The sequence below is a fragment of the Cynocephalus volans genome, chromosome X, assembly GCF_027409185.1.
Source record: "Cynocephalus volans isolate mCynVol1 chromosome X, mCynVol1.pri, whole genome shotgun sequence".
NCBI lineage: Eukaryota > Metazoa > Chordata > Mammalia > Dermoptera > Cynocephalidae > Cynocephalus > Cynocephalus volans.
Genome location: NC_084478.1, coordinates 175,183,980 through 175,208,800, shown reverse-complemented (window position 1 = coordinate 175,208,800; position 24,821 = coordinate 175,183,980). Strand labels below are relative to the sequence as shown.

Sequence of the window (24,821 nt, the reverse complement as noted above, 5' to 3'; positions counted from 1 at the left end):
GGTCAGGGATAACTGTGGGGATAATTGGGTGGGGGACACGGGGTATAATCACAATTTGTGGTAATGAGCATGCTGCCAGTATGGATCTGGCCATCACATCTTAGGCATGAGTGGTGACAATTTGCTTTGTACCCCATCAATATTCATAACCAACAATAAATAAATAAACAAATAAACATGAAATGTCAAAAAAAATTTCTGCAAGCAAAAGAACAAAACAAAACATCAACTAGGTGGGTGGGGGAGTACCAAGATGGGATGCAGACTATGACAACTGACTTGAACTCCATTATAAACACACAGCAAAACTGTATGAAAGGGATGATGGGGGAAAGGAGCTGACCTAAGTAACTTTGGAAAACAGTATTTTGACTGGAAACGGTAAGGTAAAGACAAAAACGAAACACAGATCCAGGCTCCAGTTGGTACAGTTGTCTCTCACGGGGGTACAGGTTAACAGTTCTGACACTGCTGTGCTGCATTGTGCCAGAAAGTAAATAGATGACATGCAGGAGGAGCCAGGCTTCTCATCAGAGAGGGAAGTTACAGGCAGGCACGAGAGGGAGACCAGGATAACCCTTTTGGCACTGGACTACAGATGGAGACATAAGCATGAAGTCACGCTCACGTTACGATAACTACTGACAGTTAAATACAAAAATAATTACGGACAGAGCCCTCATGATGCAATTAGGGCCCTTATGAGAAAAGGCACCAGAGCTTGCCCCCCTCTCTCTGTTGTCCAACATGTGAGGACACGAGAAGACGACAGCCATCTGCAAACCAGGATGAGAACCTTCACCAGACACTGGATCTACTGGCGACTTAATCTTGGACTTTCCAGCCTCCAGAACTACGAGAAATTTCTGTTGTTTAAGCCACCCACTCTATGGCAATTTGTTATAGCAGCCTGAACTAAGACACGTGGGTTAGTATATATACACATATTTCTTAGCTATTTCCTACCTATGCCTTCTTAGACAGTGTAGGAGTCAGGGTTCTCCAGAGAGACAGAACTAGATATAGATACAGGAGGGGATTTATTAGGGGAAGTGGCTCACCTGATTATGGAGGCTGAGAAATCCCACAACGGGTCATCAGCAAGCTGGAGACCCTGGGATGACAGTCGCGTGGCTCAGTCTAAGTCCAAAAGCCTCACAACCAGGAAAGCCAATGGTGTAATTCTCAGTCCAAGACCAAAGCCCTTAGGACCCAGTGGAGGGCTGGGTGCTGGTATAAGTCCTGGACTCCAAAAGCTGGGGAGGCTGGAGTTGTTGTCCAAGGACAGGACAGGAAGAGCGTTTCCCAGCTCAGCAGAGAGGGAAACTGACACACTCACCTTTCTGTGTTTTTGTTCTCTCCAGACTCCCGGCAGATTGCACGGTGCCCACCCATATGAGGGTGGGTCTGCCCCACCCCGTCCACTCACCTCTGGAAACACCCTCACAGACACACCCCAAAGCAACGCTTCACCGGGTTTCTAGGCATTCCTGAATCTAGTCAAGTCGACACCTAACATGAAACATCACAGTCTAGAAGTAGCGACACCCCACTAAGCAATGAATGCGCTCAGATCGTGGCTGCTGATACCATTGTCTTTCCCGCTGGAAGAGAATGACATACTGAACTGCACACCCGAGGACATACCCCCGACAGGTGACAGCGTTTCAGAAGAAGCAGTGAATGAGGTCAGCGAACGACTCAGGAAGGGCCTAGGAAGAAAGAATGTTAAGGAGAAGGCGATCATCCCAGTCGAACGTGTGGAGGTCACACAGGGCAGGGGGCTGTGGCCACCAGGATGTCATCAGGAACCGCAGTGGGAGTAGAGTCTCGCGTGCACTAGGGTGTAGATGACGGGGCTGGGGTGTGGCCAGTGAAGAGCTGAAACTTACTGGCCTCAAGTGTCTGTCAGTCCAAGTGCTAGGGAAAGGGGGAGACTGCTGGCAGAAGCAGGAGGCAATCAGAGTCGAGGCTGGGCAGTAAGGGAGGAAGGGCAGAGGAGATGGGCTGGCAGGCCACCCTCTTAGGGAAAGGCAATAGGACCTGTAGATGAAAGACTGTTATTGTCACCTACAGACAAAATATGGGGCTTCTACAAAGCCAGTAAAAATGTTTGCATGAGAAAAAAAATACATAGCAAATAACATATTTCAGAAGCACACTCAAAGAACAGCTGAGTCTATGTGCCCAAGAATCAAAGCTGGTAAATGCATTAATTAGGATGCTTCCTAAGCTGAAGATCGGGGTGCATTTGACCGTGATGTCTGACCTTCGCTCACGCATTAGCACACGTCTGCGAATGCCACTGTGTGCTTGTCGTAGGCAGCTTTCAGGTTCACACCTGTCCTTTTGGTCGGGATCCCCTTCTTTTTCTGACACCCATCATGACACAGGGTATATCGTAAGCTAACAATTGATTATTCTTTCTTTACAAGAAAAGTTCAAATATGAGCCTAATTAAAGAATTCCCTAACACTTCTTCCTTGCTAAAACATGTACTTTTAATAAGGAAAAGCCCTGGCGTGTCATTCAGACTTTTCCTCCGTGTGCGTGCTTCCACACGCCACCGCTGCCCTCGTCTTGCCATCTGGAAATACCGTTTGTCACCTAGGAGTAATTGGCTAATTTGCTGGGTTTGCCCTTTAAATGTTCCATGTTCCCCTGACAACTGTGAGTTTCACTTAGAGGCTTTTAGGGCTTTTTACTAGAGATGACACTGTCTAGGGAGCTGTCACGAAGGACAAATTCAACGATGGTATCCTTTAATCATAAGAGAACACTGTTCCCATATGAAAGGCCCACAGTCCTTGCAAGAAATAAGCAAATGCAAGTACAACAGCCAGGACTGTGGGGAGCGTGTCAGGGTTACAGTCACATGTGCCCTCAACCTTTAAGACTTACAACTTGCTGTAGCGACTTGCCATCACGATAGGTTACAACCAAAGAGTCACAACCATCACAACTCACCATCATACCACATTGCTACGACAAAAGGTACAACCACAAGTTAAAACCATCACAGGTGATAACCATGAGCTATAGCGGTAACTAGTTACAGTCACAAGTTACAGCACTAACTTGTCCTGCCACATCAAGTCTGGCTAACCTCTCCTCCAGTCTCAGGAACAGATTTTGATGTATACCATGATGAAAGGCTTAAATCTTTGGTGGGGTGGGGGACTAAAAATATCTGGTCTTGGAGAGGACATGACTATTCGGGGGTAATACAAGAGAGTGTCTCTGTGGTGATGGAACAGCTCTGCCTCCTGACTGTGGGGACGGTCACGCAAATCTACCTGTGACAACATCTTGTAGACCTGCACACCCACGCACAAACCCGCACCCAAATGCCTGCAAAGTCTGCTGAAACCTGAATGAGGTCTGCACCCGAGGTCACAGGATCGTGCCAAGAGACAGGCTCTCAAGTGCTCAGTTACCATCACTGGCCCGCCTTCTACCAGTAGGGACACATTAGCCCATGCAGCACCCGGGCTCAGAGAACTTCTGGGAAAAACTGTGGCTTTTCCACACTGGCTTATACATCGCCCCCTGGAGCTGTACAGCCCACATCATTCCAAGTGAACCCCAACTGGCAGGCTGGGATGTGTGGGAAGGACGTTCACTGAAATGGTTACTGTGTCATCACCTTCTTCAGCAGACGAAGGCGTGTGTTTGGACAAATCAAGGCTCCTACCTTTACCCTTGTCAGGCTTGTAATCACCACCCCCTAGTATGTCTTCAAGATCCTTGTCGGAAAAACCTGGAGAAAATAAAATTCTCATTTCAATGACAAAGAAAATAAATTCGGCAACAAGAAACCTGTTATTTAATGTTGCCCAACATTCACAGAAAATGATAGTCAGTTCCATTTAAGAATGTCCTTTATGAACGTGGTAGACAGAATTCTAAGAGGGCCCCAAGCTTCCCTGCCACTGGCGTGCCTGCCCTGTGGAACACAAGAGGCAAGAGCTAGTCTCTCCCTCCTCTCCTCTACCCCACCCCGGCCCCCTCTCTCTGCATCTCTTTCTTTCTCTTGCTGGTCTTGAAGAAGTAAGCAGCCATTACATCCACAGCTACAAGGAAATGTACCCTGTCAACAACCATGGGAGCTTGGCTTAACCTGAGATGAGACCCCAGCTCTGGTCAACACTTTGATTGCACATGTATGAGACCCTGCACAGAACACCCGGCTGTTCCCAAGCTCCTGACCAAAGGAAATTGAGGTGATAAATGGGTGTTGCCTTAACTTGCTAAGTCTCTGATAATTGGTTATGCAGCAATAGAAAACTAATACAAGGAAGCAGAGAGTTGTTAATTATAGCTCGAACACTGAGTACATGTCTTTTAATACTCTGTGCGATGACGTGGGAAGCATGCTTAAAACACTCCAAAGTACTATAGCCGATTCACAAAAGCACCTGTGTGACTGTTCCAGCTCTAAGTTGTATTAGCTGCTTTGTGTCCCCGAAGACCACTTTCACTAGACAGAATGAATTATGGATGAACAGTGGTTCTGCCAACTTGAATATTTGACAGATATTTTCTTTAAAATGAATGAAATGAGCCCATCAATTCAAGGAAAACCACGGATGGTATCTGTTGCCAATGATAAAATTCCACGTAAAAATTAGAATTTTGAAAAGCCTATGTCCACCACTGTGAGTTTAACAGCTTCCCAATAAGACTTTCTAATGAGACAGGTGGTGATACTGACAACCGTAACTTTCGGTTTTGCATAATGGAATGTGGCATCAGTTGGAAGCTCAAAAATCCTCAGGGCACCGATATTTTCCAAGTGACCAACGTGCAGTGTTACAAAACCATGAATAGGTAAAAACACCCATTGAAAGGGCCAGAGAGCCCCGTGGGATTCAGCGGAACTGAGTGTCAGAAGTTCACTGATCCAGTTTCCTATTCCACACTGTCCTTGACCCACAGAAACCACCACTAGTTGAGTTTTGATGTCTCAAAGAAGAATACCCACGATGATCTGAAAAGTGTATTAAATATTCCTCGCTTTCCCAACTTCATATCTGTGGGAGGCCAGATTTTCTTCACCAACCTCAACCAAAACAACAAGCAGACATTAGAGAAATTTGCAAACTTGTAAAACAATGCCACTCGTCTCACTATATTTTGTCTTGCCAAGCAGTTATTTCTCATAAAAATGTGCTATTTATGTTAACAGGTATGGGTAGAGTGTTGTACATTTTAGATTAAATAATAAAGTTTTTTCAGTTTTAAGTTCTAAGATGATAAATATTGATACATATGACCCACATCAACAAAAGCTCTTGAGATCCTCAATAATTTGGGGAGTTCTGATACCCAAAAGTCTGAGACCCACTGTCTCAGGGTTCTCCTGTGGCTTGAAGTACCCCAGCCCTGCCAGGCTGCAATGGCTCTGTGGGCTGTGCAGTTAATGAGACAGAGCCCAACCAGGGAGCTACAGAGCTGGCCAGAGGCTTCAACCAGTGAGGACTTACCTCCTCCAACTCCTCCTGCACTCGGTTTCCTGTGGCCATCATTTCGCTCATCCAGAGCATCAGCCAAGTCAAATTCACCACCTTCCGTGGGCCCAAAACATACAGGAAATAGCCAACTGATTAACAACTGGGTACAAGATTCCAAAAAAAGCAAAACACCTATGGGTTCAACTGTTCAGTACAAACAATTGAGTTAAGACAAAGAAACTTAAAATAGAATCTGACTCTGTATACAGACATTGATGATGAAAATACCTACAGGACGGAGCAAGTTACTGCTTTCTGACTATGCAGTATACTTCCACTTTTTTCAATTAATTTATATTCCTAAGTATGCTTTGCTTAGGCCAGCAGGTGGACCGTTTTAGCAGTGTATTCCCTGATTGCAGGTATTAACTAGACAATCATATATAAACCGGAAAATACATATGATACTTCTCCAAAACTGATGATCTCTGAAGGAGCCACAAGGAGCCTGGAAATGGATGAACCAGCATGCCCCTGAAGTACGGGTAACAAGGTGCAGGACGTGAGCACTGACTGAGTCCCCAAGGACAAGTTTTTCTTTACATCAGTGAAGATGAGAGAATGGCAAAATGGCCCATCTGGAGAAAGGCTCACACAACTACAGGAAAGACTCATAGAGGAGCATGGGGGGGCTGGCCGGTTAGCTCAGGTGGTTAGAGCATGGTGTTGTAACACCAAGATCCCTGCACTGGCCCGCTAGGGCAAAAAAGAAGCAATGAGTTCCAGAACCCATTACTAAAAGATGATGCTGTAAAATAAATGACATTCCAAAATGTTCCATCTGCTTAAAGGAAAGGTTTGATGGGCTTCATAAAACCTAAACAAGTATGTCTTCCCTGATTTTAGAATATGAAATGGTTGAAAAGGGGAAGAAATCCAAATGCATTTTTCTCTTGAAAATTCCCCAGGCAAGACTTTTGATTTAAAAAAAAAAAAAGCCATGGTGATCAGCCAGGTATGCACTCTCTCAAGTTAAACCCAGTGTTCAAATGGAAGCCTTCATCGGCTTTGCACACATGGGGGCTTAAAACTACATGGCACTCACTTGGACACTACCCCAGAAGGAGCTTCACAGAGTCCTTCCTACTGCCCTCCTAGGGCAGCTGTGTTACCTGCAGGATATGCTGGAGCTCTGGTCGTTCCTGGCCTCCTGGTTGTGGTGGTGGTGACACGGTCCCATTTCTCTAAAAGAGAGAGGGAAGACAGCAAGGGGAGCACATTTAGTAACAAAATGCAACAGCCACTTCAGAACTTGGGGAAGTCACATTGTGAGTAGAATACCCTTGTCATAGTCCCTGAGGCCCCTCTGGGCTGGGGTTTCCAAAGAATCGCACTGAGAAGGATAACAAAATGATGTAGGTTTAAATAAGATGGGCTCTGCTCACTTTTCTTCAGAGGATGAAAGTGGTAAGAGGAACATAGTCTTGCATATGGCCTGGTGATTAGTGGAGCTGGGGCTTGAGCTCAGATCTGCTGCAGATGACCACATGGTCCAGGGTGTTCCACAGCTTGAGCATGATCCTTGAGATCTCCAAGCCTTGGTTCCACCACTGTCAACCTGGTACTTTAACCATAGACAATACTGCCAAGGGATGGGACTAAGGTTACATTCCTAGGAGAATACGGGAGAACTCAAACTGAAAGGAGTTACAACACACATGCACAAAATTTTATATAAGCGTGGTTACTACTGTAAATATTAGGCCTTTGGGTCCAACCATGTTCCTGTAAAATTATGGATGGCTTTCACAAGAATTACACAATCTGTGTGAGTTTTCCATTAGATTCTTTCCATAAATATCAAGACTACAATGTACATGTTCCTAATGCTGGAAGTAGTCGATGGAAAGAAGATTTAAGGAGTAGGAAAGGCAAAGATAAAACAGGTTTAGCTTTGTGTACAGCAAGCACTCAATAATTATTGACTACTCAGATAATAAACAGCAAAAGTAGAAATAAGTTGAAAGTAAAAGGAAGAAAAAAGGCATACTATGGAAACAAAAACCATAAGAGGGCTGGAGTAGCTATGCTAATATCAGATAAAATAGATGTTAAAACAAAAATTGTTACCAGAGTCAATGAATGACATTTTGTAATGATGAAAGATCAATCCAACAGAAAAATATAATTTTAAAGATATATGTAGCTAACAATGAAGGCCCAAAATACATGAAACAAAAAAATGACAACAATGAAGGAAAGAACAGACAATTCAACAATAACATTTGAAGATTTCAATACCCTCTTTTCAATCACAGAAGAAATAATTAGGCAGAAGATCAAAAGGGAAATAAGACTTGAACAACTCAATCAACCAACTAGACCTAAGAGATATTTACAGAACATACCATCCAATAACAACAGAATCCACATTCTATCAAGTGCACATAAAACTGTCTCCAAGATAGAACATATGTAGGAAACAAAATGAGTCTCAATAAATGTAAAAAGACTGAAATCATACAAATGATGTTCTTCAACCACAACAGAACGAAAACAGAAATCAGTAACAGAAGAGCATTTGCAAAATTCACAGTTATATGGAAATTAAAGAACCCAATCCTAAATAACCATTAGGTCAGAGAAATCATAAGAGAAATTATAAAATATCTTGAGATGAATGAAAATTAAAACGCAACATAGCAAAACTTATGTGTTACAGTGAAAGCAGTTCTCGGGAGGAAATCTATAGTTGTAAACGCCTACCTGAGAAAAAGATAAATATCAAATCAATAAGCTTAACTTTAACATTAAGAAACTAGAAAAAGAGCAAAAGTAAACGTAAACAGAGGAATAAAATACTAAAGATTATAGAAGGAATAAACTAGAGAATAGAAAAATAGAGGAAAATTTTTAAAAGTTCTTTTAAAAGATCAACAAAATTGATAAATCGTTAGCAGACTGACGAAGACAAAAAGAGAAGACCCAAATTACTAAATTCAGGAATGAAAGAGAGGACATTACTACCAACTTTACGGAAATAAAGATTATAAAGGAATACCTTAAACAATAATAATCCAATAAATTAAATAACGTAGATGAAATGGATAATTTCCTATTAACACACAAACAACCAAATGTGACTCAAGAAAAAATAGAAAATATGATTAGACTTATCTAACCAAAAAAACCTCCCACAAAGAAAATTCCAGGGCCAGAAGACTTCACTGGTGAATTCTACCAAATGTTTAAAGTAAAATCTACAACAATTCTTCTCAAATTCTTCCAACAAAAACTACAAGACAACAGAACACTTCCCAACTCATAATTCTATGAGGCTATTAGTACCCTAATAGCAAAGTCAGACAAATACACCATAAGAAAACGACAGACCTATAACCCTTATGAAAATCAAGGCAAAAATTCTAAACAAAATACTAGGAAACCAAATCCAGCAGCATATTAGAATTATACACCATGACCAAGAGACTTATTCCAGGAATACAGGGTTGGTTCAACATAATATAACTAATCAATGTAACTTCCCATATTAATGGAATGAAGGGAAAAAACACATAATTATCTCAATAGATGCCAAAAAGGCATTTGACAAAAGTTGACACCATTTCATAATAAAAATACTCAATAGACTAGTAATAGAAGGGAATTTCCTCAACCTGATAAAAGGCATCTTTGAAAAATCTGCAATTAACATCATACCTAAGGGGGAAAGACTAAAAGCTTTCCTCCTAGGATCAGCAACAAGACAAGGATGTCCACACTCACCACTTCTATTCAACACCAGTGGGACTTCTAGGCAGGACAATTAGTCAAGGGGAAAAAAAAAAAGAAAATCATCCAAATTGGAAAGGAAGAAGTCCAACTAACTCTATTTGCAGATGACGTGATCTTACACATAGAGAACACTAAAGAATGCACACCAAAAAATAAAAAAAAATAAAACTTAGAGCTGAGTTCAAAGTTGCAGGGTATAAAATCAACATATGAAAATCAGTTGTATTTCTATGCACTAGCAATAATCAATCCAAAAGGGAAAACAAGAAAACAATTCCTCTTACAATAGCAATAAAAAGAATAAAACTCTTAGAAATAAATTTAACCAAGGAAATATAAAGAAATGTACACTAAAAGCTACAAAACATTGTTAAAAGAAATTAAAGAAGACGTAAATAAATGGAATGAAATCCCATGTTCAAAGTTTACAAGACTCAATATTGTTAAGATAGCAATATTTCTCAAATTAAACTGCAGATTCTATGTAATCCCTATCAAAATCCCAACTGCCTCTTTTGCAGAAATGGACAAGCTGATCGTAAAATTCATATAGAATTGCATGAAACTGAGACAAATCAATCTTGAAAAAAGTTAAACTAGAGGAATCACATTTCTCAATTTCAAAATTTACTACAAAGCTACAGTAATCAAAACAGTGTGGTAGTGGCATATGGATGCACATATCGATCGACGTTATAGGATTGAGAGTCCAGAAATAAACCCTCATATTTATGTTCAACTGACTTTCAATACGGTGCCAAGACCATTCAAAGGAGAAAGGACAGCCTTTTCAAAAAATAGTGCTTGGACAACTGGATTGCTACATGCAAAAGAATGGTGTTTGTTTTAGTCTGTTTTGTGTTGCTATAACAGAAACACCTGAGACTGGGTAATTTATAAAGGAAAGAGGTTTATTTGGCTTACGATTCTGGGACAGCTGCATCTGGCACAGGCCTCAGGCTGCTTCTACTCATGGAGGAAAGTGGCAGGCAGCTGGTGGGTACAAGCAGATCACATGGCGAGAGGAAGCAAGAGAGAGGAAGCAAGAAGTGCCGGGGTCTTTTTAAGCAACGAGGTCTCTTGCGGGAACTAATAGAGCAAGAACTCACTCATTAATCCCCTATCCCCAAGGGAGAGCATGAATCCATTCATGAGGGATCAGCCCCCATTAGTTTCCAACACGCCACACTGGAGATCAAATTTCCCCATGAGTTTTGGACGGGACAACACATCCAAACTCCATCAGTGTTGGACCCCTATTTTACACCATATACAAAAATTAACTCAAAATGGACCAAAGACCTAAAAATAACATCTAAAACCATAAAACTCTTAGAAGAAAAAAATGGGTATATCTTTGTGACCTTTGATTTCACAATGGATACTTAGACATGACACTCAAAACATGAGTGACAACAACAAAGTAGGTAAATTAGTCTTCATCAAATAAAAACTTGTGAACCTAAAGACATTATCGAGAAAGTAAAAAGACTACCTACAATATGGGAAAATACTTGCAAAATCATATCTGATAAATGTATAAAAACATCATTAGTCATTAGTATTTAGGGAAATGCAAATGAAAACCACAATGAGGTTCCCCTCACACCCAGTAGGATGGCTATAATAATAATAAAAAAAAAGTTGGCAAGCATGTGGAGAAATGGAAACCCTCATACACTGCTGGTGGGAATATAAAATGGTTCAGCCACTGTGGAAAACATTTTGGTGGGTCCTCAAAAAGTTAAACATAGAATGACCATGTGAACTATCAATTCCACTCCTAGGTATATACCCCAAAGAATTGAAAACAGGTATTCATACAAGTACATGTACATAACATTATTCACAATGGCCAAATGTCCATCAGCTGATGAATGGATAAACAAATTGGGGTACATCCACCTGCTCAGCCAGAAAAAGGAATGAAGCACTGACACACGCTACAAAATGGATGTGCCTACAAAACATGACGCTACATGAAAGAAGCTAAACACAAGAAGTCACATACTGTATGGTTCCATTTATATAAAATGTCCAGAATAGACAAATTCATAGATATAGAAAGTGGGTTGAGGGGTGGGAAGAATAAGGAGAAACTGCTTAATGGGTAAGGAATTTTACTTTGGAGTGATGGAAATGTTTTGGAACTGGATAGAGGAAGTGGCTGCACAACACTGTAAATGTGTTAAAATGTCACTGAAAAAATGTAGGTCAAAGGATATGGAGTAGCAGATATGTAGGACAAATCTAGATACTTAATGTACAATATGAGGATTGTAGTTAATAATATACTATATTTGGAATTTTTGCTAAATACATAGATTTTAGCTGCTCGTGTCTATGTGAGATAATGGATATGTTAACTTGCTTCACTATCATTAACGATCTTGCTATCTATATGTATTACATCATTTTGCATGCCTTAAATATACACAATAAAATTTATTTAAAAGAATAAAATGGTTCATTTTATAACTATATGTGTTACCTTGATAAATTAATTTTTTAAAAAGAGAGGGTCAGAAAAAGTGAGCACGTCACAACAGCATGTACATTCTCTCACAGTTCAGTTTTAGTATTAAGTATATTCTGAAGTTGAAAAGATGAAAAGGGTTTTCCTTAAAATGACCACGTTTGTATACTACTCCTTGGGAAGGCTCTGAGTACCCTAATGCATACCTCAGTGTGAAGACCACACTAGTACATGGGTTTTTATGGTAAGAGAACCACATGTGATAACCTGCTATCATTTTATATATAAATATATATATGTATTTAACCTAACTCATCAGTTTAGAGATTTCATGTCTATAATTTCCTTTTGACTCGGCACCTGTAGAATGAAGGGGTGTAGCTTACCTGTCTAAATGAGGCTCTTTATGTATACCTATATTATGGTGATACAGATAGGTGGGAAAGAGGAATCATGTCACTGAACCCATTATCTAAGCAACTTTCAGAAAAGCAATTGCCACTTACGTAAATATTAGCTTAAACTGTGCATGACTCAAACAGCTCTTGCGTAAAAATTTGTTTACCCATCTTCAAAAAAGTAACTGACTATAAAGGTTTATTTTCAGACTCTCGATTCTGTTCTCTTGATCTTCATCATGCCAGTACCACAGTCTTGCTTACTGTAGCTTTGGAGAGTTCTGCCCTGCCATGCACAATTTTTGGAAAAGTCTGGTTTCTCTGAAGATCTGCAGGTGACATTTCAAGAGAAGACGGTCCTTACATGCATGTAGATCCGGTTGCTCTGTCAGAGACTGAACCTAAAGTAATGTAGAACATGAGCTTGGACTTATGTTTTGTTTTGTTTTTTTTTAAGAAACTATTAACTACAGATTTTCTTGTCATGAGTCTTTGAATGGGATTTCTTATCATTCATAATTGAGTTGAGGAGAGTCTACCTACTTACCAAGGATTAAGAATAGTAGGTCAACTTCATGAAAGCAGTAAGCTCTTAAACCAGTTTCTGTCAAGTCTTCCTCAAAATGACAAATTTGGAAAGGATTCATAGCTGCTCAGCAAATGCCTCCAGCAATATGGTGCTCCCATCAGGAGTGATTCTCTATAATATGGTGCTGCACCAAAACAACAAAAAAACCTGGTGGTTTCCCCCAGGTGTGGTTTCACGATGGTGCCTTCTATGGCCCAAATGCTTGTGCTCCACCCAAATTCATATGTTGATTCCTAATCACCAAACTGACGGTATTAAGAGGTGGGGCCTTTGGGAAATGATTAGGTCATGAGGGCTCCAACCTCCTGAATGGGATTAGTGCCCTTATAAAGGAGGCTTGAGGCAGCCCTTTTGCCTCTTCCACTATGTGAGGACAGCTAGAAGGCACCATCTATGAAGCAGAGAGCCCTCACCACACACTGAATCTCCCTGGATCTTGGACTTCCCAGCCTCCAGAACAGTGAGAAATAAATTTCTGTTGTTTATATGTGGCCCAACCTAAGGCATTTTGTTATAGCATAGTGCCCACAGCACTCCTAGGAAATGAGGACATTCATAAGAAGTTTTATTGGCAAAAGCAGAAGTGTGTTCCCTCATGAGACGATTATACACAGAGAGAAAAGGGAGACATGGAAAACACAGGGGTAAGGGGGGGTTGAGCAAAATCCTGAAAGCAACATGGATGAGTCTTGAAAACATTATGTTAAGTGAAAGAAGCAAGACATAAGGTCCATATGCTGATATAAAATGTCCAGAATAGGGAAACCTATGGAGACAGAAAGATCAGCGGTTGCTTGGGGGTGAAGGGTGGGAACAGGAATAATTGGGGGATTGAGGAATGTTAGGTAAATGTTAGGTAAAGGGTTTCTTTCTGAAGTGATGAAAATGTTCTAAAATTGACTATAGTGATGGTTGTACAACCTTGTAGATATGCTAAAAACCATTGAATCGTACACTTGAAATGGATGAATTGTAGGGTATGTGAATTATATCCCAATAAAGCTGTTTAAAAATCCTCCAGGAGCTTCCTCTTACACTCAGGATAAAAGTCACCACTGCACCCTATAAGATCTTTTCTCCAACATTCTCCACTCTCTAGTCACACAGGCTGCCTTGCAGGCTCCAGGTGAGCCCAACTTGGGTTTCCACACCCTTGGCCTCGAAGGCTCTTTGCCTTGTCCTTGCACATCACTTTTCCTCAAAGAGGCCTTCATGACATGGATGAGCTTAAAGAAAATTATGGTAAGTGAAATAAGCTGGGCACAGAAAGAAATACTGCATCTTCTCACTCATATGTGTGAGCTAAAGATTAATTAATTAATTTATTAATTTGAACTTTTTTAAGTAGAGAGCAGAACTGTGGTTACTAGGGGCAGGAAAGGGGAAAGGGGAAGGGAATAATGAGAGGTTGGTTAATGGACACAAAATGACAGCTAGATAGGAAAAATAAGTTCCATTGGTGCATGGTAGTGCTAGGCATCTATAACTAACAATAATTTCTTGTATGGTGTCAAATGCCTAAAAGGGAGGAGCTTAAATGTTCTCATCACAAAGAAATGATAAATTTTTGTGATAATGAATTTGCTCAGTAGCCTGATTTGATCACATGTTGTATACATGTATTAAAATATAACTCTGTAACCCATAAATGTGTACAATCAATGTTTCAATTAAATTAAAAACACACACACAAAGAAATAATAATGAAAAGGGAAACAAATCACTTATTTACTTCTATGTGCCTTTTTCTGAGCTAGGGAAGACATCCTTAGAGGACACTGCTGGCATGTCACACCAGTAAAGGCTATGACTTGAGCTAGAAAAAATGCTATATCAGTTATTATACATTGTTAGGTATTCTCAAACAGGATTTTAAATTTTCAGATTTTCTTTTAAATAATACAACTTATGATAACCATGTTTTACCTGATCAAGTGAAATACAGGCCACCTTTTGTTTTTCTTGAATGTGTATTCTGAATGAGTGGTACATAATCACTATTGTTTGCTTTTAATAGTTTATTTGATTTATACTCACGCTTTACTGAGGAAGTTTCTCTCAGTGCATCCTCCAGATGAAAATTATCACCGAAGTCCCCAGATCCTAAAAATTAAAAAAAAAAAAAAAGATAAATTTAACTATCTTTGCATGAAACAAAATACTGTAATACTCTTGAAGTGTCACTTCCCATTAAAAAGAAAAAGGATGGATAAAGATTCCATACAAATGGAAACCAAGAGAGTAGGGGGTAGCTATACTTATACCAGGCAAAATAGACTTTAAGTCAAAAACTGTTAAAAAAAAAAAAAAAAAAAGACAGAAGATCACTATATAATGGTAAAGAGGTTAATTAATCAAAAAGTTATAACATTTGTAAGTATATATGCATCCAAAACTGAAGCACTTAAATACATAAAACAAATACTAATAAATCAGAACAGACATAGACTGCAGTACAACAATAATGGGAGACTTCCTTCCCACTTTCATCCAGAAAGAAAAATCAATAAGAATACATACATCAGACTTGAACTATACTTTAGATCAAATGGACCTAACAGATATTTATAAAACATTCCATCCAACAGCAACAGAATACACATTCTTCTCAATTGCACACAGAGCACTCTGCAGAATATACCATATGTTAGGCCACAAAACAAGTCTTAAGTTTAAGAAGACTGAAATCATATTGAGTATCTTTTCTGGCCAGAATGGCATGAGACTAGAAATCAATAATAGGAGGAATCTTGAAAAACTTACAAATATGTAGATATTAAACAACATATTCCTGAAAAACCAATGGGTCAAAGAAGAAATTAAAAGGAAAATTTTAAAACATTTTAAGACAAAAATGGAAACAAAACATACCAAAATTTATGGGATACAACAAAAGCTGTCCTGAGAAGGAAATTTATACAATAAGTGGCTATATCAAAATAGAAGACAGATCTCAAATAAACAAATCACATTTATGCCTCAAGAACCTAGAGAGGAAAAAAAAAGAAAAAGAAAAAAGTAAGCCCAAAGTTAGCAGTAGGAAACAAATAAAGATCAGAGAAGAAACAAAATAGAGACTGGAAAAAAAATAGAAAAAGATCAAGATACTAAAAGTTGAGTTTTTTTGAAAAGAAACAAAATCAACAACCTTTAGCTAGACTACAAAGAAAGAGAGATGACTAAAGCAAAATCATGAATGAAAAAAGACATTACAACTCATACCACAGAAATATAAAAGATCATAAGGAAACTACTATGAACAACTATACACTAACAAATTGGATAACCTAGATGAAAAGGATAAATTCCTAGAAACACGGAGTCTACCAAGACTGAATAAGGAAGAAACAGAATATCTGAACAGACCAGTAAAGAATAAGGAGATTGAATTAGTAATAAAAAGTCTCCCATCAAAGAAAAGCCCACGACCGGATGGCTTCATTGCGGAATTCTACTAAACACTTGAAGAACTACTACCAATCCTTCTCAAACTCTTCCAAAATACTGAAGTGGAGGAAATATTTCCAAACTCATTTTATGAGGCCAGCATTACCTCATACCAAAGCCAGATAAGGACACTACAAGAAAAGAAAATTACAGGCCAATATCCCTGATGAACACAGATGCAAAAATCCTCAAAAAAACAAAAACAAAAACAAACAAACAAAAAAACCCCACATCAAACTGAATTCAGGGCCAGCCCATGGCTCACTTGGGAGAGCGTGGTGCTGACAACACCAAGTCAAGGGTTAAGATCCCCTTACTGGTCATCTTTAAAAAAAAAAAAAAAAAAAAAAAAAAAACCTGAATTCAACAGAACATTAAAAAGATCATTCACCATGATCTAGTGGGATTTATCCCTGGGATGCAAGGATGGTTCAACATACATAAGTCAGTAAATGTGAGACACCACATCAACAAAATCAAGAACAAAAACCCCATGGCCATCTCAATAGACGCAGAAAAAGCATATGACAAAAGTCAACATCTGATCATGTTCTCAAAAAAATAGTTACAGGAAGAATGTACCTCAACGAAGTAAAGGCCACATACGACAAGCCCACAGCTAATGTCATACTCAACGGTGAAAAGTTGAAAGCTTTTCCCCTAAGATCAAGAACAAGACAAAGATGCCTACTCTCACTGCTCCTATTTAACATAGGAGTACTGGAAGTCTCAGCCTAAGCAATTAGTCAAGAAATAGAAATAAAAGGCATCCAAATTGGAAAGGAAGCAGTGAAGTTTTCTGTTTGCTGATGACATAGCCTTACATAGAGAAAACCCTGAAGACTCCACCAAAAAAGCCCCTGTTACAACTGATAAATTCAGTAAAGTTGTGGGTTACAAAAATCAACATACAAAAGTCAGTAGTATTTCTGTAGACTAACAAACTATCTGAAAAAGAAATTAAGAAAATAAGCCCATTTACAATAGCATTAAAAAAATACTTAAGAGTAAATTTAACCAAGAAGGTGAAAGATTTGTACAGTGAAAACTATGAAACACTGATGAAAGAAATTGAAGACACAAATAAATGTAAAGATATCCCATGTTCGTAGCTTGGAAGAATTAATATCTTTTAAATGTCTGTACTACCCAAAGCAATCTACAGATTCAATGCAATTCCTATCAGAATTCCAATGGCAATTTCACAGAAATAGAAAAAAACAATTCTAAAATTTGTATAGAAATAGAAAAGACTAATCACAACAATTCCTTGAACTTGTTAAGAAAAGTGAACAGATAGATGTTGATGTGGGGGAGGAAGGGAAGAGAGGGAGGGAGGAAAAGGAGGAATTGGTAAAGGGACATGAAAATCAACTACACTGCATACTGATAAATTTAAATTAATAAATAATGTTAAAAAAAAATAGAAAAGACCCCAAATAGCCAAAGCAAACTTGAGAAAAAAGGACAAAGCTAGAGGTATCACGTTACCTGGTTTTAAAACATTTTATAAAACTATTATAGTCAAAACAGCATGGTATTTGCATAAAAAACAGATGCACTGACCAATGGAACAGGATAGAAAGCCAGAAATAAAACAAAGTATTTATGGTCAATTGTTTTCAACAAAGATGCCAAAAACACACAATAGGGAGTGAACAGTTGCTTCAACAAATGGTGCTAGGAAAACTGAATATCCACATGCAGAAGAATGAAACTGGATACTTATCTCACACCGTATACAAAAATCAACTCAAAATGGATAAAAGACTTAAACATAAGACCTGATACTGTAAAACTACTAGAAAAAAACATAGGGGAAAAGCTCCACTACACTGGTCTGGAAAAAATTTCTTGGCTAGGACCCCAAAAGCACAGGCAATAAAAACAAAAATAGATAAATGGAATTGTGGCAAACTAAAAAGCTTCTGCCCAGCACAGGAAACAATTAACAGAGTGAAGAGAAAACCCATGGAATGAGAGAAAATATTTGCAAACTATACATATGATAATGGAATAATATCCAAAATATATAAGGAACTCAAACAACTCAACAGCAAGAAAACAAATAACCCAATTTAAAAATAGGCAAAAGGAGCCTCTAGTCAAGATGGTGGAATATACAGTCCCCATTGTCACTCTCTCCCACAAATCAACCAATTTACAACTATAAAAAAGCAACAATAGCGGGGCCACTAGAGCTCAGGGGAAGAGGAGGAGAGACCTACGGAGTACGTGAAGGTGGGAGAAGCCACCATGAGAGAAAGAAAAAAACATTCCAACCATTTCAAATCCTGGCCATTTCCAGGCTGAAGCTGCTGAGTGTGTGGAGCAGGAGCTGGCCAAAACTGCAGCTTTACCCTTCAGATGAAGTGGCTTAGAGGTGGCAGGGGAGAAGAGGGCCTTGGTGGCCCCCCAGGCCAGCAATACCACTAATAGGGTTCCCGTGGACCTACATAGGACTGAAGAGCCACAACAACTGAAAAAATGAAGCCACTCAGAGGCCAGTGAGTCATTGCAAGAGACTGGCACCTGTCCCATCCCATGGGAAGTGTTTGCAGCAGAGGCAATGGGTTAGACTGGCCTACCGAGGGAACACTGGGGCACAGCTAGGACAGCTGACCTGCCCCCTAAACAGCATAGGACCACTCAAAGGAGACTGGTCAGGAATACAGAATTGCATGGGGTGCAGTTTGATGAAAAGACTCAGGCCCAGACCAGTGTTTCTATACAACCCAGGTGCACCAGATTTCACTAGAACTGGAAATACCTATAAAGTCAACCATTAAAACCTGAGCTGCACAAAAAGCCCTCTCTAGGGAATCAACAGCAAATCAGCAATTTAGCTCAACCACAGAGCTCAAGTACTGGTCCCCACAGAAAGTTCCCCCATTTTAGAAGTAAGAAAAGGACAACAAATAAGTTCCAGGGCAGAGTTTGAGTGGTGGGAACAGCAAATAATCCAACACAGAACTGAAAGAAAAAACAAAGTACTCTCAAACAGAGACAAAGTTTGAAACTAATTAGTAAATGTCTCATTTCACCAAAGAACACCTAGAAAGACTGAAAGTCTCCTGGGCTACCAAGCCAGAAAGAGGGGAGGGCCAGGGGCCTCAACCATGCCCCCTGACATCCACAACCAGTCCCAAGGGTGGGGACCAAGGGCCTTGGCCACACCCCCCTGACAAGCCCAACCACCGCATCAACGACCACTGAGCTGATGTAGGAAGTGCCCTGGGCTCTCCTAAGCTGGGGTGATGGGGGGCCTAAGGCCTCGGTCACGCCCCCCCAACACAAGCAGTCAGCCCAGCAACGAACACCAAGCCACTGCAGGAAGTGCCCTGGGCTCTCCCGAGCTGGGGTGTTGGGGGGCCAAGGGCCTCAGCCACATGCCCCAACACGAGCAACCAACCCAGTGATGACCACCGAACCACCTCAGGAAGTACCCCAGGCTCTCCCAAGCTGGGGCAGTGGAGTGCCTCAGGCCTCAGTCATACCCCGCCCCCAACATGATCAACCAGCCCAGTGATGACCACTAAGCCACCTCAGGAAGCGCCCTGGGCTCTCCCGAGCTGGGGTGGTGGGGGGCCAAGGGCCTAGGCCACATCCCCCCACACACCTGCAGCCAGCCCAGGGATGACCACTGAGCCACCACAGGAAGCACCCTGGGCTCTCCCAAGCCAGGGTGATGGGGGGTTCTGGGCCTCGGCCATGCCCCATCAACCCAGAGCCAGCCCAGCAGCAATCACCAAGCCACAGCAAGAAGGGCCCCAGGTTCCCAAGCTGGGGAGGTGGGAGGCAAGGGCTTTTGCCACACCTCCCCTGACATCTGCATCCAGCCTGGCTATTACCAAGCCACCACTGGAAGCCCCCCAGTCTCCCATGTGGGAATGTGAGGGCTGCCACAGGCCTCAATCCTGCCCCTCCTCCTTCCATCCCATTTCCTTCCCCTTTCCCCTCTCTGCCTCCTTCCCAGCTGTTCTGCAACATCATCATAGAATGTAAAAAAATAATATTAATACAATTTTTAAAAATAGGCAAAGGATCAGAGTAGACATTTCTCAAAAGATGACATACAAATGACCAATACATATATGAAAAAATGCTCAACATCACTAATCACCAGGGAAATGCAAATTAAAGCCACAGTTGAGATATCACCTCAACCTACTAGAATGGCCGTTTTCAAAGAGAGGAAAGATAAGTGTTGGCGAGGATATGGAGAAAAGGGAAACCTCGTACACTGTTGGTGGGAATGTAAATTAGTATAGCCATTTCAAAAAACAGTATGGAGGTTCCTCAAAACACTAAAAATATGACCACGATATGATCCAGCAATCCCATTTCTGGGTATATATCCAAAGGAATTAAAATCGGTATGTCAAGGTGATATCTGCACTCCCATATTCATTTCAGCTTTATCCACACTTGCCAATATTTGGAACCAACCTAAGTGTCCATTAACAGATGACTGGATAAAGAAAATGTGGTACATATACACAATGGAATACTACTCAGCCTTAAAGAAGGAAATTCTGTCATTTGCAACAACATGGATGAGCCTGGACAGAACTATATTAAGTGAAATAAGCCAGGCTCAGAAAGACAAATACTGTATGATCTCACTTACATGTGGACTCTAAAAAAGTTGATCTCATAGAAACGGAATAGAAAGGTGGTTACCAGAGGCTGGAAGGAGGGGGACGGGGACAGGTAAGATGCTGATCAAATGGTACAAAGTTCCAGTTAGACTGGGAGAAGAAGTTTCAGTGATCTACTGTACTGTATGGTGACTACAGTTAATAATAATATAGCGTATATTTCAAAATTGCTTAAAATACAATTTTAATGTTCTCACCAAATCCCAAACCCCAGTATAATTGTGAGAAAAACATCAGATAATTGCAACTGGGGGGCATTGTACGAAATACCTGACCAGTTGTCCTCAAAACTGTCAAGGTCAAAGCCAAAGGAAGCATGAGAAACTGGCACAGTCTGAGAAACCTAAGGAGACATAATGACTAAAAGTCATGTGGATTGAACTGGATCCTGGAACAGAAAAGGACTTTAGATAAAAACTAAAGAAATCTGAATAAAGTATGGATTTTAGTTCATAATAGTGTATCAATATTGGTTAATTAATTGTGACAAACATACCATGCTATGTGAAGTGTTAACAATAAGGGGAAACTAAGTAGGGAGCATATGGGAACTCTCTGCACTAGCTCTGCAAGTTTTCTGTAAATCTAATTTGTAAAAATAAAGTTGATTTTCAAAGATCAATTTCCTACGGCAAAAAAAAAATTAAGAGTAACCACTAAATGAAGAGACAGAGGACATATAACCTTGGAACCATTCAAGAAAGAAAAAAAAAAATGAAAGGATAACACCGACAACCAAAACTCAATCAATCCAATGAAAGTTACCAAAGGGAAAAAAGCAGCAAGAAACATGTGAACTATGTTAAATGAAATAAGCCCAGCACACAAAGAAATACCGCGTGGTCTCAGTCACATGCAGAAGCTAAAAAAGTTGATCTCATAGAAGCAGAGAGAAGAATAGCAGTGACTAGAGAGTAGTAAGGACAGGGTGAGAGGGTGATGGGCAGAGATGATCAGTGGATACACAACTGTAGAGAGACAGGAAGAATAAGATCGACTGTTCTATAGCACTGTATGGAAACCACAGTCGACAACAAATTACTGTAGAACTTCAAGTAGCTAAATGAGAGGATGTTAAATGCTCCTAACACAAAGGGGTGACAAATGTTCGAGATGATGGAAATGCTAATTACCCTGATATGATCACTGCACACTGTATAAATGTACCCAAATGTCACATTATACTCCATAAATATATACAATTATCATGGGTCCATTGAGAAAAAATAAATTAAAAAGAAGAAAACAATTTCAGAGACAGAAGTAGTTAGAGGTTATCAGAAACTGGGGGGGAAATGAGAAGTTATTGCTTAATGGGTGTAGGGTTTATGTTTTGGATGACAAAAGGTTTTGGAAATAGATAGAGGTGGTGGTCACAAAGCATTATGAATGTAATTAACTCCACACAGCTGTATGTTTAAAAATGCTCAAAACGGCAATCCTTATGTTGTATATCTTTATCATAATAAAAGAAATTTGTTTAAAAAGATACGAACTTTAACATAGAAACATGTACAATCACATCACTAAAAAATGAGTGTAAATGTGCAAAATCTCCTATTAAAAGAGAAGTGGAATTAAAAGATATCTAATTATGCTATTGAGAAAATATGCACGTAAAAACAAAATAGCAAAAAAAAAGTAGAGAATAAAAGCACAGAGAAATATATATCAGGTAAATGCTAACAGGAAGGAAACAGATGTGGTGATATTGATATCACAAGACAAAATTCAAGACCCAAAGCTCTAAGTGGGAAAAGAGCGATATTTTAGGGAATAAAGCATTTAATCCACCAAGAAAAGTCCCGGCATTTAATATCCTAGCATTTAGGGCTGGCCTGTGGCTCACTTGGGAGAGTGTGGTGCTGATAACACCAAGGCCATGGGTTCGGATCCCTATATAGGGATGGCCAGTTAGCTCGCTTGGGTGAGCGTGGTGCTGACAACACCAAGCCAAGGGCTAAGATCCCCTTACCAGTCATCTTTAAAAAAAAAAAAAAAAAAAAGGCCATTATTAGGACAATCAGCAAAATTTGAATGAGTTCTGTGGACCAGATGTTCATACTGGATCACTGTCAGTTTCCTGATCTTGATGGAAGTACTGTAGTCAGGAGGAGGGTGTCCTTTTTTGTAGGAAATGCACTCAAATGTATTGGGGGTTGGTGATGGGACATTGGGTAACCAACTTACTCTCAAGAGGTTTAGGGAGAGAATAAAACAAGTTCCTTGTACTGTACTTGCAAGTTTTATGTAAGTCTGCAATTATCTCAACACTTAAAAATTGAAATATACATAGTTTTCAACCCAGCAATTCTATTTCTAGGTACCTGTTAGAGAAAAAATGCTTGAAACATGTACCCAAAGAAGTACGTACAGGGATGCCCACTGCAGCACGGCTTACAGGGCCACATGTGCAGCAAAGAGGAATGGTTAAATGGAATCTCGTTCTCCCACACAGGGAAGTACTGTGTAGGCGTGAAAAAGAATGGGACAAGCCCATAGACACTGACGTGGGAGAGATCTCCAAGACACAGTATTAAATAGAGCAAGGTACAGAGAAGTATTTTCCCATCTCTGTGTGTGTATATCTATATGTATTTCCATAACAATATTCTGGAAGTTTACACAGGGAAACTGATCATGTCAGGGAACGGGAATAGGGGTCGAGGGAAGGGAAAAGGAACATTTTACCATTAATTTAAACCCTTCTCTGCCATTTTTCGTTTTTAATCATGTACATGCATTTGTCTAATAATAAGTAGTAGTTGTTCTGTATCAATTTCTCCCAAACCATAAACCTATCATCCCACTGGGACTTCCCTTCAAAACCCAATCTCTGCTTTCTCACCCAACAATTGTGAGAGTAGATTTCTCCCAATAACATCTGGAACAAGTAATAAGACTAAAGCCTCAGTCATTCCCCTACCCTTTGCTGATATATCTTGCTATATATCAATAGGCAAAGAGTTAAGAGTAACATACACAACTTTGTAGTATTTATTAATCCCTCGTCGACCTTGGATTCAATAGACCCAAACCACCTAAGGATAAAACCATTCAATCTCAATCTAGATCCTGAGCTACTGAGTCTTCAAAGCCTGCAACCTTTGAAACCTTTCATGGCTGCTAAAATCAAGACAGAAACATTCTCATGAAAGATACCACACCTCAAGTGATGTAAAACAGGGCCATGTGCTATACCCCTTCGTGCAATCTATAACTAAACAACTCAGTTTGGATGCAGGCGGACAGGAATCCTCTGCGTTCACAGCACAGGCTCACCCTCTGGCACCAACACACATTAAAAAGCAACTGATTCACCAAAGGCTCAATTCATAACCCCCCAATCCCTGTACCTGGGGGCCAGCATTCAAGTAATCAGCAGAAAGAGTTACCTCATTCCAAAGAGCAGAAGGCCACAAAGAGTTTCTTTTAACAGAAGCAGCATGTAGTGAGCTGGTAATTTGTGTCTGAAAATGTTTTTTACAATAGGGTAAAACTTTGGAAATGTTACCCATGGACTACTGCGTGTCCTTTAGAAGATCCACTTAGTGAGAAAAGTACTGCTTCTACCCAGAGACACCCCAGTGGCCAGTGTCCATCCTGGAGCAGATTTTGTCTCTTTGGGAGGGAACACAAGCTCGACCTCATATTGCAACCTGACCCACCAGGATTGGCATCTAAAGCTAAGGGCGCATTTTAACGAAGGCTGTAAAACAAGGCACAGCAGGCCCTTGTTAGAGAATTCCGCCATGAGCTGCCTGTGATCCAGCACCTGCCAAAGCCTTGATTGAAATGTCTGATCCTTGAGAGAGAGACCGTCTGACGGGCCCCTTAAGTAGCCTTTCATTTAGATTTGATTAATTAAGCACTCCCGCCTCTGTTACTGCCCCTCCACTTAGTTCATCCTGAGAGCACACCCATTTCAGTGAAGTGTTTATGTGTGTCCTCTCCCTAGACCTGCCCTGGCCAACATGGTAGCCACTTGCCATGTGTAGCTGT

The 24,821-nt window shown here is 40.2% G+C and overlaps 1 protein-coding gene across 2 annotated transcripts in view; it reads right to left on the bottom strand.

The window, feature by feature from the left end:
* The window catches only part of CD99L2 (CD99 molecule like 2), a 95,749-nt gene that overhangs the window by 19,867 nt on the left and 51,061 nt on the right, over positions 1-24,821 (bottom strand). The window contains exons 2-5 of one of the 2 annotated variants that reach the window (XM_063083996.1): positions 14,749-14,814; positions 6,626-6,697; positions 5,487-5,567; positions 3,695-3,760 (exon numbers count right to left, since the gene is read on the bottom strand). In XM_063083996.1, the coding sequence (XP_062940066.1) occupies positions 3,695-3,760; positions 5,487-5,567; positions 6,626-6,697; positions 14,749-14,814 (285 nt within the window). The remainder of the gene's footprint in view (positions 1-3,694; positions 3,761-5,486; positions 5,568-6,625; positions 6,698-14,748; positions 14,815-24,821) is intronic. The other variant, XM_063083998.1, reaches the window with a different exon arrangement.